The sequence below is a fragment of the Erinaceus europaeus genome, chromosome 8, assembly GCF_950295315.1.
Source record: "Erinaceus europaeus chromosome 8, mEriEur2.1, whole genome shotgun sequence".
NCBI classification, from domain to species: Eukaryota; Metazoa; Chordata; class Mammalia; order Eulipotyphla; family Erinaceidae; genus Erinaceus; species Erinaceus europaeus.
In genome coordinates, this window is record NC_080169.1 from 90,958,026 (window position 1) to 90,975,037 (window position 17,012).

A 17,012-nucleotide genomic window follows, 5' to 3' on the forward strand; every position below is an offset into this window, starting at 1 on the left:
ATGGACTAGGGGGTCATAAGAATTTCCATTTTGTGAAATTTGGGGACTTTCACCACCAATGTCGTGTACCTTTAAATCTGTCCTTGTGTTTGTAAATAGTCCATTTTGTAATCTCTTGGCTACTAGTCTCTCTAATTCACCCTTTGACTTTTCCATCTTTTCATTTTCTTACAGGACCTTATATGTTAAAATTAATTCCTGGCTGTGATTTCAGTTAGTGTATATTTCACTTTTCTTTGCATGTAATAGCTGAGAGTATATTCATATAACTTTTATGTAATAGGCTATGGAACAAAACTTGTAAATGTCCTCAGGCAGGAAGAATAATTAATATATCCATACATAGTATTTATACTTCTAATCTCATACATAGTTGTTAATTAGTAACTAAAGTATTTTATTCTGACTGCAAGTATTAAAATAAGAAAATAACAGGCTAAATTTAGCTTCTTAATATAAAATGAAAGACAATATTTAAACATTTGTGAAAAGAATTATACTTGCATGATTATTTTCTATTAGTTATTGGCCTGTGGGCAAAACATTAAAACACATACATATAATTTGACAGCTAATCTTTTCTAATACAGTGTTCTCTAGTGTTTAGTCTTTGTTAGTAATGTAAATATCCCACATAGAATGGAAAGAGTAAACAACCAAAGAGTAGACTATATTGGAATACTAATTCATTCGTTAGCTGTTCATTGACTAGAACCCCCATACCCTATTCATGGCTAGAACAAATATTTACAATATACTTCTTATGTGTCAGAAAATTTGTGGTCAGGAAGTCACATTCTTTATTCTAGACTATGTTGTACAACCACTCAATAATGGTTGATAAGAATAAAAATGAGAAAACACTAAGCAGAACCTGGACTGGAGTTGGTGTATTGCACCAAAGTAAAAGACTCTAGGGTGGCTGGTGGGGAGAGTACAGGTCCTGGAAAAGGATGAAAGAAAACCTAGTGAGGGTTGTATTATTATGTAGAAAACTGAAAAATGTTATGCATGTACAAACTATTTTAAAAAAGAATCAAAATGGACCTTTTTCAAAAATATTTTTAAAAATATTTATTTATTCCCTTTTGTTGCCCTTGTTTTATTGTTGTAATTATTATTGTTGTTGTTATTGATGTCATTGTTGTTGGATAGGACAGAGAGAAATGGAGACAGGAGGGGAAGACAGAGAGGGCGAGAGAAAGACACCTGCAGGCCTGCTTCACCACTTGTGAAAGGACTCCCCTTCAGGTGGGGAGCAGAGGGCTCGAACTGGGATCCTTACACTGGCCTTGAGCTTTGCGCCATGTGTGCTTAACCCGCTGCACTACTGCCCAACTCCCAAAATGGACACTTCTACACTGCTGAGGTGTAGAAAACAATCTGGAGAGTTACCAGGACACTAAAAATGGGCCTACCCTGCAACCCTGCAACCCAACAATTCCTCTTCTGGAGATTTACACAAAGGAAACAGAAACACGTATCATAAGAGATCTATGTATACCTATGCTTATAGCAGTACAATTTGTAATCGCTGTAACTTGGAATCAATTCAGATGTCCAACATCAGATGAGTGACTAAAAATATTGTGGTATGTACACATAATGGAGTACTACTTAGCTATTAAAAGCTATAAAGTTGTTTCCTTTTTTATCCTCTTGGACGAAACTTGAAGACATCATGTTGACTTTAGAGATAAGCCAAAATAAGTAAGAAAGACAAATATCAAATGATCTCCCTTATTACTGGGACTGAATAAAATAGGGAAAGGGAGGGAGAGCACAAAGGGAAACAAAGATGGGACATGTTGTACTGCACCAAAGCAAAGGACTCAGGAGGAAGCTGGAAAGATAGAAAACTTTGGAGGAATGGTACATAATGAAATTTCATGCATATGTCAATGACTACACTGTAAAGTATTAACAATAATAATAATAATAATAAATCAAAGTAAAAATTCCAGTGTCTGACCTTTCCTTTAATCTTCCATTATGCAAAAGTATACCATAGTCAGCAGGTCCACAGTACCCAATCAATCAGATATTAAAAAGCAAGAGAAAGGGAGTCGGGCAGTAGCACAGCAGTTTAAGCGCAGGTTGCCCGAAGCATAAGGACCAGCATAAAGACCCCATTTCGAGCCCCGTCTCCCCACCTGCAGGGGCGTTGCTTCACAGGCGGTGAAGCAAATCTCCAGGTGTCTGTCTTTCTCTTTCCCTCTCTGTCTTCCCCTCCTCTCTCCATGTCTCTCTGTCCTATCTAACAACGATAACATCAATAACAACAATAATTACAACAACAATGAAAAACAACAAGGGCAACAAAAGGGAAAAATAAATAAATATTAAAAATAATTTTTAAAAAGCAGGAGAAAAATCATTTTTGTGAATCCCTAACATCTTTTTGATTTTTAATTTGAGTGAACAATTTACAAGCTTCTGAACTCTTTAAAATAACTTCAGGAACTAGTGAAATAGCTCCTTTAGATAATGTGTTACTTTGTCATGTGTACAACTCAGGTTCAAGCTGGGACTCATTACATTTAACAAAGCTTTGATACTGTGGCCACTCTTTCTCTTTTTCTCTCTCTGCCTCTACATAAAAAATTATGTTCACATAATCAACAAATGAAAGTATATGAGATATTTCATTGTCACCCTTCATTCAGTTAACCTATGCTGAGTTCTACAAATGCTTGCTAAATTCTTCATATTTAATTACTTTCTGAAAATGTTTAATAAGTTGATGTCAAGTTATAAAGTTATACAGAAAACTATCTCATAAAGCCTTCTTTCCAAAATTTCTTCTTAAAACAGAGGTTTGTTTGGTATTATTCATAAGAGATATTTTAAAAATATTTTTATTATTTAATTTTGGATAGTGGCACAGAGAAATTGAGAGGAAGTGGGAGGGAGACAGAGAGACACCTGCAGCCTTGCTTCCCCACTTACGAAGCTTTCTTTTTGCAGGTGGGGGCCAGGGGCTTGAACTTGGGTCCTTGCACACTGTAATGTGAGCGCTTAACCAGGTGTGCTACCACCTAGCCTGGGTAGGGTTTCTCTCTCTCTCTCTCTCTGTGTGTGTGTGTGTGTGTGTGTGTGTAGAAATATGAAAGTGAGTGGGTTGAGTTGGTCTTTTGAAAGTGTACTTGATAGATATGTCAAATAAAAGATATGGATTAGTGGCTGCTGAAAAATCTACTCTGTTAAATAAGAACTTAAGCAATTTAAAATCTCTATAATTATTTATAACAACTCCACTAAATGTAGTTAAAGTGCTGTTAAAAATCAGTAAAGCTGGGGCCTGGTGGTAGTGGAGCGGGTTAAGTGCACTTCGCACAAAGCACACAGCCTGCTGGTAAGGATCACAAGCGGTGAAGCAGGTCTGCAGGTGTCTATCTTTCTCTCCCCCTGTCTTTCTTCCCCTCCTCTCTCCATTTCTCTCTGTCCTATCCAACAACAGCAACAGCAATAACAACAATAACAATAATAGCAACACGGGCAACAAAAATGGGGAAAATGGCCTGTAGGAACAGTGAATTCATAGTGCAGGCACCGAGCCTCAGAAATAACCCTGGAGGCAAAAAAATAAAAAATAAAAAAAAATAGAGCTTATTTTTAGTTTGGAGGGACACTTAAAGTAAATAGGACTATTTTTAGATGTCAAAGAACATTTAAGTAGAAGAAAGTTGAAATAGAGGTTGAAATGGACATGTATCTTAATTTGCACATTTCTTTTTGTTTAAAAAAAAATGCAGTCCTTTCATTTTTAAATTTTTTTTGTTATTTATTTATTCCCTTTTGTTGCCCTTGCTGTTTTATTGTTGTAGTCACCATTGATGTCATTGTTGTTGGATAGGACAGAGAGAAATGGAGAGAGGAGGGGAAGACAGAGAGGGGGAAAGAAAGATAGACACCTGCAGACCTGCTTCACAGCTTGTGATGCAACTCCCCTGCAGGTGGGGAGCTGGGGGCTTGAACCGGGATTCTTACACCGGTCCTTGCGCTTTGCACCACCTGCGTTTAACCTGCTGTGCTACAGACCGACTCCCAATTTGCACATTTCTATAGTGAAATTTATTTAATCAATGTTCACTTCCACTATTCAACCAGTTTCAGATACTACTGTGGAAATCTGACCTAATCTTGACAATCTAATACTGACTTCTTTAAGTTGCCTGTTACAAGCTCTTACATTTGAATTCAATCAGATAGAAGTGACATAATGTTGTCTACTCTTTTGACATAATTGTCTATTTCTCAAAACCATTGAGCCACCACCCTGACCAAGCAGACAAATTTGTCTAATTTCTTCAAAGTCAGATATTTTTAGGCTTCAGAACAGTGTTGTGCTTCCTGGTCACAAAGTTAAAAGGTAAATCAAAACAAAAGGAGCATACATTGGCTCTTCTAGGAAGACAATATATATTCTAGTGATATAGTCTGGAAAATAAGTCTCCTTAGTGAAATAAATAGGATATGTTTTCTCACTGAAAACTTAAAGGATTATATAAACACTTCAACTCTTTTCAAGCTGTAGTTATGAAAAAAAGGAAAATTACCTTATGACTCTTCATTTGTCACCTCCAGAAACAAGCAACTGCAATATTCCTTTTTAGGATAATGTATTAGAATGTTGTTAATAGGAAAGCTATACAAATGGGCTATCATTTTAGAGAAAGATCATACTGTGCTAAATAATGAGATATGGGAATACATTGAACAGCTTGACTTCTGCTGACTTTTACTTAAGAGTGTGAAATGCTTTAAATTAGACTATGTTAGTATTGATGAAATGTGCGCAAGGGGGGAAGTAATTTAAATGCTGTGTTCCACTTTGAGAACTGGATAAATTGTATACTTATAAATGAAAGACCATGTATGTCCTGGTAGAAGGTAACAGCGATTCTCATATGCAGTTAAAGAGAAATGAAAACTGGGGCAGTGTTTTTGAAAGACAGTTCAGTATTGTCTATCCAATGTCTAGTGCATTTACCCAGTCACCTGGTAATTTACACATACCAATTAGCCTAGCTAAACTTGTAAAGCTACACCAAAATAAGTTCATTAGAGTCTTCTTTTTATCAGTATTTGTGAAATAACAAGAAAAGTACATTGCAATACTAATCTACATACACAGCAATAGGGAGATAATTGAACTGTTTGTTTATTTAGTGGAATGTCCTCAGCCATTAAGAACTGGGAGGTCATGCTGTTTATGCTGATGTGGGAATACTTTTAGGGTATATTAGTAGCTAAATAAGCCAGGCAGAAAATGTTATGATATCTATTTTATATAATTTAAAGGATGAAAATATTTACCCATCTTTATAGTTTTATATGGATAGATTGATATTTCATTTATATGCTGGTGAATTATATGCGTCTTACCCATCGTGCTTATCTAGACTTCAAAAATGAATAAAGTGCAAGTAGTAATAGGTAGTAGAGGATTGTGGCATTCTTTTTATTTGGTATTTTTCTTTATAAATTGATTTATTGAATCATGTACATACACTGCAGGGTGTGGTATATTAAGCCAAGGCAAAGGACTCTGGGTAAAGATGAATAGGGAGGGAGTAGAGCAGAAATTGGAGTCCCAGTGCATGATGATAGAAAAGGACCTAAGTTGGGGTCCTGCAGAGTTCTAAGAGTGTTCAGCAGACGCCTGTCACAGGGAGATGAGAAACTGTAACCATGTGTCAATAAACACTATAAACTAAATGATAAGAAATGATAAAAACGAAAAAACTGAAATTGGAAAAAAAATCATTGTGTCACTATTGCTGCCCTTTACTTTTATGTATGAAAAACCATCAAATAATATTTTACCTCTGTTGTTGAGGTCACCAAGGATCTGAAGCATGGTCAACCAGCAAATGAAGGACTACGTTGTCAAGAAAGCAACTCATCTTATATAATCTCATGGCAAACAGAGTCAGCTTCTTTAACCACTCTTCTCATACTTAGAGTGCATCTTTTAGTTGTGTGAAGAGGGATCCATTTGTTACGGAAATAGTTGGAAACATCAGATCTACTTCCACTCTGAGAAAGAAAATTTAAAATCGGTTATTAGAATTTCTAGTCTGTTATACAAGAATACATTATCGCTCGTTCATTGTTTCTGATGACGGAGTTTGAAAATCCGTAATTTTTTTTTCATTTGTTTTTTTTCGGTTTGGAATCCACATCGGAGGCCTATTCTGTGTCTAATAAATGGCTTCTTTCTCAAAAAAAAAAAAAAGAATACATTTCAAAGGAAAAAAAAAAACTTTCTAAAAGTGCATTTATCTTTAGTGGACCTTTTATTCAAAATAGGGGAAACATTATTTCCCAAGGCACAGCAGACCCAATGTTGGAAGTAATTTCAAAAAGAAACAATAAGAATGACTACCTCTGCTCCTTTGAATTTTCAGAATTGCAACATCTCGTGAATCCCTCTGTGTGTCTGGATCAGAGCACACAAACAAAACTGAGTACTTCGAGTCATCTTTTAAAAGCAGCAAAGCTACCTACATGGAAGCCATGGGACTGGAGACACACACAGCTGTAAGCTAAATATTTTGAATTGTTATATTCACCATGTATTTTAAGAGACAGATAACAAGAGAAAAGCACTAAATAAATCTAGGGCATCTTAGATGTTTGAATTACTAGATTCTGCTACATAAAATTTCAACTATCTTATATTAGCAAAGAATGTCATCATTGATTTTCTTCTAGACTAATTCAAATCTCTCCTGCTATATAATAAACATTTAGGCAAATTGGACTCTTATGTACAAAAGTATGCTAATGGAAATTAGATTAAAAACCTTGACAATATGAAACTGTAAAAGTTTAACTTCTGTTTTGTAGTCAAATGACATTGCCTTAGTCTATGATTGTAGTTAAATGTATTTTCTTTTCTCCAGCTATTATATTTTTTATGGTTACCAGGAACTAAGGAGGTGACTTCAGGCTACCAAGTTATTGTAGCTATCTCCAGGGAAAGGATTATACAGTGTAGCTAAATTATAATGAATAATTAAGATTTTAATTTTCTTTTTTTCTTTTTTATTTAAGAAAGGATTAATTAACAAAACCATACGGTAGGAGGGGTACAATTCCATACAATTCCCACCACCCAATCTCCATTTCCCACCCCCTCCCCTGATAGCTTTCCCATTCTCTATCCCTCTGGGAGCATGGACCCAGGGTCATTGAGGGTTGCAGAAGGTAGAAGGTCTGGCTTCTGTAATTGCTTCCCCGCTGAACATGGGCGTTGACTGGTCGGTCCATACTCCCAGTCTGCCTCTCTCTTTCCCTAGTAGGGTAGGTCTCTGGGGAAGCAGAGCTCCAGGACACATTGGTGGGGTCTTCAGTCTAGGGAAGCCTGGCCAGCATCCTGATGACATCTGGAACCTGGTGACTGAAAAGAGAGTTAACATACGAAGACAAACAAATTGTTGAGCAATCATAGACCCAAAGCTTGGAATAGTGGAGAGGAAATGTTTGGGGGGTACTCACTGCAAACTCTAGTGTACTTCTGCTTTCAGGCATATATTTTGCAGTAGTTTACGGATACGTGTGAACATATGCTCTCTCTCACAGAAACTGGTGTATATCTAGGTTTTGAAACTTTGTTAAAAAGTGAACCACCTGAGATGAAATTAGAGTATACTATGAAAGGAAAAGTCTTACCTGAGTAATGAAGTTGAAGGGTTGTCATTCCATACATGAAGTCTCTGGACACAGTCTGAAGTGAAGCATGTTGAGGTGGCAATCATTGTGTTGTTTAGGTTGTGATCTGCAGATGCAATATTATTTGATATGGATTGGGAGAGGCATACGGGAAAGTGGGCCCTATCCAAGGGTTCCAGGACTGGGGGAAGTAGTCTCTATAGTGGAGATGTGAGGTTCCTGCTGTCTCAGGGTTCAAAAAGACAATGGATAGTTAATGTTATCATCACATTATTTGGTAATTGGGTTAACTTTGAAAAGTCCTTTTGATAGGGTTTTCTGTACAGTACCCAGTATCTTATATATAGCTGTGCTATTGGTTGCTTCTGATCTACTTGGTCTAGGCTTTTGAGAGAGTCCGCATATCAATTACACAGCCTATATATTAAAAAGATTCAGTTTGTGTTTTGAAAAACTTCAAGACAATTAATTGTCCCCCTCTCATATTAATTAACTAGTGATTTATATGACTACATTTTACTAGGAGTGTACATAAACACCATTCCCACCACCAAAAGACTGTGACCCATCCCTCCCACCCACTCCCACCCCCCACTGGCCCAGGAAGCTGCATGTCTACTCCTCACCACAGGGTTTTTACTTTAGTGCCCTACTTACAATTTGGTCAGGTCCTGCTTTTAGTTTCCCTTTCAGATCTTCTTCCTCAACTTCTGTTGATGAGTGGGATCATCCCATACTCATCTTTATCTTTCTGACTTAGCTCACTTAACATAATTCCTTCTAGCTCTGTCCAAGATGGGTCAGAGAAGGTGGGTTCACTGTTCTTGATAGCTGCATAGTATTCCATCGTGTATATATACCCAAGCTTTCTCAGCCAATCATCTGTTGTTGGGCACCTGGGTTGCTTCCAGGTTTTAGCTATTATGAATTGTGCTGCTATGAACATAGGAGTACACACCTCTTTTTGGTTGGGTGTTATGGAGTCCTTGGGGTATAACCCCAGGAGAGGAATTACTGGATCATATGGAAGGTCCATGTCTAGCCTTCTGAGAGTTTTCCAGACTGCTCTCCACAGAGGCTGTACCAATTTACATTCCCACCAGCAATATAAAAAGGTTCCTCTGTTCCCACATCCTCTCCAGCATTTGTTGCTGCTGTCCTTTTTGATGTATGCCATTCTTACAGGAGTGAAGTGGTATCTTAGTGTTGTCTTAATTTGCATTTCTCTGACAATCAGTGACCTAGAGCAATTTTTCATATGTATGTTAGCCTTTTGGGTCTCCTCTGAGGTGAATGTTTTGTTCATATCCTCTGCCCATTTTTGGAGGGTCATTTGCTTTTTTGGTGCTAAGTTTGCTGAGCTCTTTATATATTTTGGTGATTAGTTTCTTGTCTGATGTATGGCATGTGAAGATGTTCTCCCATTCTGTGAGGGGTCTGTTTGTTTAATAAATTCTTTGGATGTGCAAAAGCTTTTCAATTTGATGTAGTCCCATTTGTTTGTTTCTGCTTTAGTCTTCCTTGCAATTGGGTTTGATTCATCAAAGATGTCCTTGAGGTGTAGGTGGGAAACTGTTTTACCAATGTTTTCCTCTAAGTATTTGATTATTTCTGGTCTGACAACTAGGTCTCTGATCCATTTGGAGTTGATTTTTGTTTCTGGTGAGATAAAGTGGTTCAGTTTCATTCTTCTGCATGTTACAACCCAATTTTTCCCGCACCATTTATTGAAGAGAGCCTCCTTTTCCCATTTAATCCTTTGGGCCCTCTTATCAAAGATTAGATATCCATAGGTGCGGGGATTTGTTTCTGGGCTTTCAATTCTGTTCCACTGGTCTGTGTTCCTATTTTTGTTCCAGTACCATGCTGTTTTGATGATGATGGTTTTATAATATAGTTTAAGGTCTGGGAGTGTGATGCCTCCATTTCTCTTTCTTTTCCTCAAGATGGTTTTGGCAATTCTGGGTGTTTTTATGTTCCAGATAAATGATTGTAGTGTTTGTTCTATTCTCTTAAAGAAGTTTGGTGGAACTTTGATGGGTATTGCATTAAATTTGTATATGGCTCTGGGGAGAATATTCATTTTGATGATATTTATTTTTCCAATCCATGAGCATGGGATATCTTTCCATTTCTTGGTATCAGTTTCTATTTCCTTGAGTAGTGACTCATAGTTTTCAGCATACAAATCTTTCACTTCTTTGGTCAACTTTATTCCTAGGTGTTTGATTTTGCTGAAACAGTAAATGGGAGTGATTTCTGGATGTCTTCTTCAGATTTAGTGTTTTCATAAAGAAATGCCACTGATTTTTGTACATTGATTTTGTACCCTGATACCTTGCTATATTGCCTAATAACCTCCAGTAGTTTTCTGCTGGATTCTTTAGGTTTTTCTATGTATACTATCATATCATCTGCAAATAGTGAGAGCTTGACTTCTTCCCTTCCAATCTGTAGTCGTTTGATTCCTTTCTCTTGCCTGATTGCTATGTCTTCCAATACTATGTTGAAGAGTAACGATGACAGTGGACAACCCTGTCTAGTCCCCGATATGAGGGGGATTGCTTTCAGCTTCTGTCCATTGAGTATGATGTTGGCTGTAGTTTTGCTATATATAGACTCCAGTATCTTGAGGAATTTCCCATCTATTCCCATTTTTTGTAGAGTTTTGAGCATGAATGGGTGTTGGATTTTGTCAAAGGCTTTCTTTGCATCTATTGAGATATTCATGTGGTTTTTGGTTTTGCTTTTACTGATGTGGTGAATGACATTGATTGACATACGGATGTTGAACCAGCCTTGCATTCCTGGGATGAATCCCACCTGGTCATGATGAACAATCTTTTTGATATGTTGCTGTATCCGGTTGGCCAAGATCTTGTTTAATATTTTGGCATCTATGTTCATCAGCGATATTGGTCTGTAGTTTTCCTTTTTTGTTCTGTCCCTATCAGCTTTTGGTATCAGGGTGATGTTGGCTTCATAGAAGGTGGAAGGGAGTATTCCTGTTTTTTCAATCTTATGGAAAAGCTTAAGAAGTATGGGCACTAACTGTTTCCTGAAAGTTTTGAAGAATTCGTTTGTGAAGCCGTCTGGTCCAGGACTTTTGTTGTTAGAGAGATTCTTAATAACGGTTTCAATTTCTTTGTCTGTGATTGGTACATTTAGATTTTGTAGTTCTTCTTGGTTCAGTTTTGGAAGGGCATATGCTTCTAGGAATTGTTCCATTTCTTCCAGATTCTCTAGCTTGGTGGCGTATAGTTCTTTATAGAAGTTTCGCAGGATTCTCTGGATTTCTGTGGTGTCAGTTGTGATATCTCCTCCATCGTTTACAATTCTATTAATTTGAGTCTTCTCTCTTTTTTGTTTGGTGAGTCTGGCTAGGGGTTTGTCAATTTTGTTTAATCTTTCAAAGAACCAACATTTGGCTTCATTGATCTTTTGTATGGTTCTTTTATTTTCGATGTTGTTTATTTCTGCTCTAACTTTAGTGATTTCTGTCCTTCTGGTTGCTTGAGGGTTCCTTTGTTCTTCTTTCTCTAAGTCCTTGAGGTGTGCAGTAAGGTCGTTCATTTGAGCTTCTTCTTGGTGTTTAATAAGTGATTGTATGGCTATAAGTTCCCTCTCAATACTGCTTTAGCTGTGTCCCAAATATTCTGATAGGTTGTGTCTTCATTTTCATTAGTTTCCAGGAACATTTGAATTTCCTGCTTGAGTGAGTCTCTGACCTAGTGGTTCTTAAGGAGTATGTTGTTTAGTTTCCCAATTCTGTGACTTTTAATAATTGTCTGTTTGTTGTTAAATGTTAGTTTTACTCCACTGTGGTCAGAGAAGATACATGTTATGATTTCGATGCTCTTGAATTTATTGATGCTGTCTTTGTGGCCTAACATGTGGTCTATCCTTGAGTATGTCTTATGTGGATTTGAAAAGAAGCTGTATTCCAGTTTTTTGGGGTGAAGGACTCTGAAAATGTCCAAGACGTCTAGTTTGTCAATCTCTTCATTCAATTCTCTTGTATCTTTATTGGTTCTCTGCTTTGTTGATCTGTTTAAGTGTAAGAGTGGGGTATTGAAGTCTCCCACTATTATTGTATTACTGTTGATGTATTTTTGAAATTTTTTCAGTAGGTGCTTAATGTATTTAGATGGTCCCTCATTGGGTGCATAGATGTTAATAATTGTTAAGTCTTCTTGGATGATTGATCCTCTAATCATTATTTAATGTCCTTGCCTATCTTTTATTACTTCATTTAATTTAAAATCTATTGTGTCTGAGATGAGAATGGCTGTTCCTGCCCTTTTTTGTGGTCCGTTAGCCTGTATGATAATTTTCCATCCTTTCACTTTATGTCTGTGTTTATCTTGTTGTGACAGATGGGATTCTTGCAAGCAGCATATGGTTGGGTCATGTTTTCTGATCCATCCCCCCACCCTGTGCCTTTTGATGGGTGAGATTAAGCCATTGACGTTTATTGATATTATGGATTTAATGTATTGTAGTGCTATTGTTCAAAAAATTTTTTTTTGTTTGCTCTGATATATTGCCAGTATTGTAGTGATGTTCTTGTTTATAAGGGGTCTTTTAGAACCTCTTTCAGGGCCGGCTTGGTGATGGTTGCCTCCTTTAACTGTTGTTTGTCTAAGAAGGTTTTGATCCCTCCATCTAGTTTGAATGAAAGTCTAGCAGGATATATTATCCTTGGTTGAAACCCTTTTTCATTCAGGGCTCGATAGATATCTTGCCATTCTCTTCTGGCTTTTAGAGTTTGAGTGGAGGAGTCTGCAGATAATCTTATGGGTTTTCCCTTGTATGTGACTTTTTGTTTCTCTCTTGCAGCCTTTATGATCCTTTCTTTATCCTTATTTCTTCTCATTGTGACTATGATGTGTCTTGGTGTCTTCAGGTCTGGGTTGATTCTGTTTGGTACTCTCTGGGCCTCTTGAATATTGATGTCCTTTCTGTTATTCAGGTCTGGGAAGTTTTCTTCTATTATTTCCTCTAGGATGTTTGCTTCCCCTTCCTCTCTTTCTTCCTCTGGCAGGCCAATTATACAAATATTACTTCTTTTGAGATCATCCCATATGTTTCTCTTGTTGTTTTCAGTGTCTCTCAATCTCTTTTTAAGCTCTTTCACCTCTTTCTTAGTTTTCTCTAACTCATCCTCTGTCTGACTAATTCTGTTTTCTGCTTCTGTTAGTCTGCTTTCCCTTGCCTCAGCTTCTTTCTTCATTACAGCTATTTCAGCTTTCAGTTCTCTAATTGCCTCAAGATAATCAGTATTTTCCTTGTGGGTCTCAACTGTTGTTTCCCTAATACTGACATTCCTTTCCTCCAATGTTGTTTTCATTTCTGTGATTAATAAGTTTATTATTGCTTGCATACTTTTCTTATCTATGGTTACTTCTGGCTGATTTGTAGTTTCTTCTGGTCTCTTATCTTCATTCATTGGAGTAGCAGTTTTATTTGTTTTTGATATACCCATTTTTTTGATTTATGTGTTTTTTTTAATGTGCTCTGTTGTTCCTCAGTTGTTGCGTCTTGAGTACAAGCAACTCTGTACTAAATACCTTTATGACAATTGCACTCACCAACCTCAGGAATTACAGTAGCAACTGTAGTAAGTATTGAAGCAGTTTAATCATTACCACTTAGCCAAACAATTTTTTCAGACCGTGAAAAAATAGTAACTAAATCCCAGTGAATAAGAAAGAGAAAAGAAAGAAGGGATAGCAAGAATAGACAGTTATGCAAATCTACTATCCACTGTATATTCTAGGGGTAACAAGAGGTGAAAGGGAACTACAGCAGAGATACACACATAGAGAGTCCACTCTGAGTCAGATTTCTTCCCCAAAATAATTCACAAATTCAGAAAGGCAAAGAAGAAGGAAAGAAGAAGTGTATGACAAGATAAAAGAAAAAAAAAAAGAAAAAGAAAAAAGAAAAAAGAGACAAGTGAGAGAAAAGGGAAAAGAGAAGAAAAAGAGTTGTAATTAAAGAGCAGTGAAAAGAAAAAAAACCCTCAGGACTAGACAAGGATGGCTGAAATAGACAGTTATGCAAATCTACTATCCACTGTATATTCTAGGGGTGGCTAAAGGAGGAAGGGAAGTTGAGCAGAGACACTCGCAGTGAGAGTCCACACTGAGTCAGAATTCTTCCCCAAAATAATTCCAAATGTGTGTCAGTGAATTCAAAAAAGCACACTGTTTGGTGTGTGGGGGCTGGGGCCTGTGGCTTTGGAAGCTGTAGGATTAAGGAGGAAAGGATGACAAGAATGAGAAAAAGAAGAAAAAAAAGAATGAGAGAAAAAAGAAAAAGAAAAATAACAGTCATAAAAGAGCAGTGAAAGGAAAGATTTTTTAAAATTTATTTATTTTTAATTATTTAATTAGCTATGCGGGGTGAGGTGGGGGGGTTGGATACTTAGAAAGAAAAAAAAAGGCCAGAGGTTTCAGAAGGGTATAGACTTAGAATGAATGATACTTCCTGGTGGTACAGGAATTTGGTAAAGACAGAAGTTCAGCAGGGGAGCCTGCTAGGAGCTGGTCCCCAGGGACTGGTTATGGGGGGGGAAGGGGGAGGAGATTTGCTTTTTAATTAAACAGAAAAAAAAAATTTCCCTCTTTTTTTCTACTCTATTTCTTAACCCAAATTAGGTTATAGTCACCTCCTTGGTTTCACCGCTAGGACCCCTTATTGACTGGCCTACTAAAGGCAGAAAATCTTACCGTTTCCAGGAGATGTGGTCAGAGCTCAAGCCACTAGCAGCTTCTCAGTCTGCCATCTTCCTCTCTTCTCAATTTTAATTTTCTTATCCAAAATACAAATGAATTTGACTCGCTGAATTACATAGTTATTAAGTAGTGTTTCCATAGTTGATAGTGTTTATTGACAAGTTATATCCATTTGATTCCTACCACTCTTGAAAAGTTGAAATAATATAGTTCTCACTTACCAATAGCTCTTAAAAAGTTAAACTACTAGAAACATGATTTAAAAAGCCAGAAGTTGTGCATTTGATAACATTCACGATGAAAGTATATTTGCTTCACCACAAAAAACAAAGCCATTATCTTCCTTTGTAAGGAAGTGCTGTTTTAGTACTTTATTCCTTCAAGTGTTCCTCAGATATCTGTGCTGATCATTACATAGATTCATACTAGTGGGAGAATTTTTTTTTTTCTTTTGGCTTCTTGGGGAACTTTCAACATCCTAACTTGCTGAAAAAAATGAGTAGAGAAGTCAGATCTGGAACTCTGGAACTATTCAGCTCTCTAAGCTGCATTCTACTGTACTTTTGTTGCAGTCATTATATGACTAATTTAAAAATTGTTAACAATGGGATCAGGCACTAGCACACCTGATAGAGTGCATATAACCAGGATCAAGGATGCAGGTACAAGTCTCCAGTCTCCAGTTACAGATGCGAAGTTTTATGAGTAGTGAAGCAGAGCTGCAAGTGTCTCTGTTTCACTCTCCCTCTCTATCTCCCCATTCCTTCTCAACTTTTCTCTGTCTCTATAAAAGAAGAGGAAAAGAAAGAAAATAAAAGGGAAAAAAAGAAGAGGAAGAAAAAGATTATTTCCACCAGTGGTGGATTCATCACATTGGCATAAAGGCACAGTGATAAAACTCGTGGCACAATACATATTTTTTTTTAAATTTCTTTATTGGAGAATTAATGTTTTACATTCAACAGTAAATACAATAGTTTGTACATGCATAACATTTCCCAATTTTCCATATAACAATACAACCCCCACTAAGTCCTCTGTGATCTTTTTTGGACTTGTATTCTCTCCTCACACAACCCCCACCATAGAGTCTTTTACTTTAGTAAAACATGCCAATTCCAGTTCAGGTCTACTTGTGTTTTCTCTCCTGATTTTGTTTTTCTTTTTTTTTTAATTTTTAAAAATATTTATTTATTTATTCCTTTTTGTTGCCTTTGTTGTTTTATTGTTGTAGTTATTATTGCTGTCATCATTGTTGGACAGGACAGAGAGAAATGGAGAGAGGAGGGGAAGACAGAGAGGGGTAGAGAAATACAGACACTGCAGACCTGCTTCACCGCCTGTAAAGCGACTCCCCTGCAGGTGGGGAGTTGGGGCCTCGAACCAGGATCCTTACCCTGCTCCTTGCACTTTACTCCACATGCCTTAACCCATTGAGCTAACGCCTGACTCCCCTGATCTTGTTTTTTAACTTCTGCCTGAGAGTGAGATCATCCCATATTCACCCTTCTGTTTCTGACTTATTTCACTTAACATGAATTTTTCAAGGTCCATCCCAGATCGGCTGAAAATGGTGAAGTCACCGTTTTTAATAGCTGAGTAGTAGTATTCCATTGTATATATACCAAAACTTGCTCAGCCACTCATCTGTTGTTGGACACCTGGGTTGCTTCCAGGTTTTGGCTATTACAAATTGTGCTGCTAAGAACATATGTGTACACAGACCTTTTTGGATGGGTTTGTTGGGTTCCTTAGGATATATCCCCAGGAGAGGAATTGCAGGATCATAGGGTAGGTTCATTTCTAGCTTTCTGAAAGTTCTCCAGACTGTTCTCTACAGGGGTTGGACAAATTTACATTCCCACCAGCAGTGCAGGAGAGTTCTTTGGACCCCACAACCTCTCCAGCATTTGTTGCTGTTACCTTTTCTGATGTATGACATTCTCACAGGAGTGTATCTCATTGTTGTCTTTATTTGCATTTCTCTGACAATCAAAGACTTGGAGCATTTTTTCATGTGTTTCTCAGCTTTTTGGATCTCTTCTGTGGTGAATATTCTGTCCATGTCCTCTCCCCATTTTTAGATGGGGTCGTTTTCTTGTTGTTGAGTTTGGAAAGCTCTTTATATATTTTGGTTATTAAACTCTTGTTTGAGGTATGGCATGTAAAGATCTCCCATTCTGTGAGGGGTCTCTTGGTTTGGGTAGTGGTTTCTTTTGTTGTGCAGAAGCTCTTTAATTAGATGTAGTCCCATAGGTTTATGCTTGCCTTAGTCTTCTTTGTAATTGGAGTCATTTCATTGAAGATGTCTATAAAATTTATGTGGAAAATAGTTTTGCCAATATTTTTCTCTAAGTATCTGATAGTTTGTGGTCTAACATCCAGGTCCTTGATCCACTTGGAATTTACTTTTGTATTTGGTGAAATATAGTGGTTCAGTTTCATTCTTCTGCATGTTTCAACCCATTGTTTCCAACACCATTTGTTGAAGAGACTCTGCTTTCTACATTTAAGGCAAAAAAAAATTTGTTAATCTTTAAATCAAATCTACTCTCCTAACATTGAATGCCTTAAAATTCTTTTGATTTACCC

At 37.1% G+C, this 17,012-nt stretch overlaps 1 protein-coding gene across 2 annotated transcripts in view; it reads left to right on the forward strand.

Annotated features, from left to right (window-relative positions):
• Positions 1 to 17,012, forward strand: part of CPED1 (cadherin like and PC-esterase domain containing 1) — a 422,947-nt gene that overhangs the window by 166,722 nt on the left and 239,213 nt on the right. For both annotated transcript variants that reach the window (XM_060196489.1, XM_007525006.3), the window contains exon 6: positions 6,414 to 6,546. In XM_060196489.1, the coding sequence (XP_060052472.1) occupies positions 6,414 to 6,546 (133 nt within the window). The remainder of the gene's footprint in view (positions 1 to 6,413; positions 6,547 to 17,012) is intronic.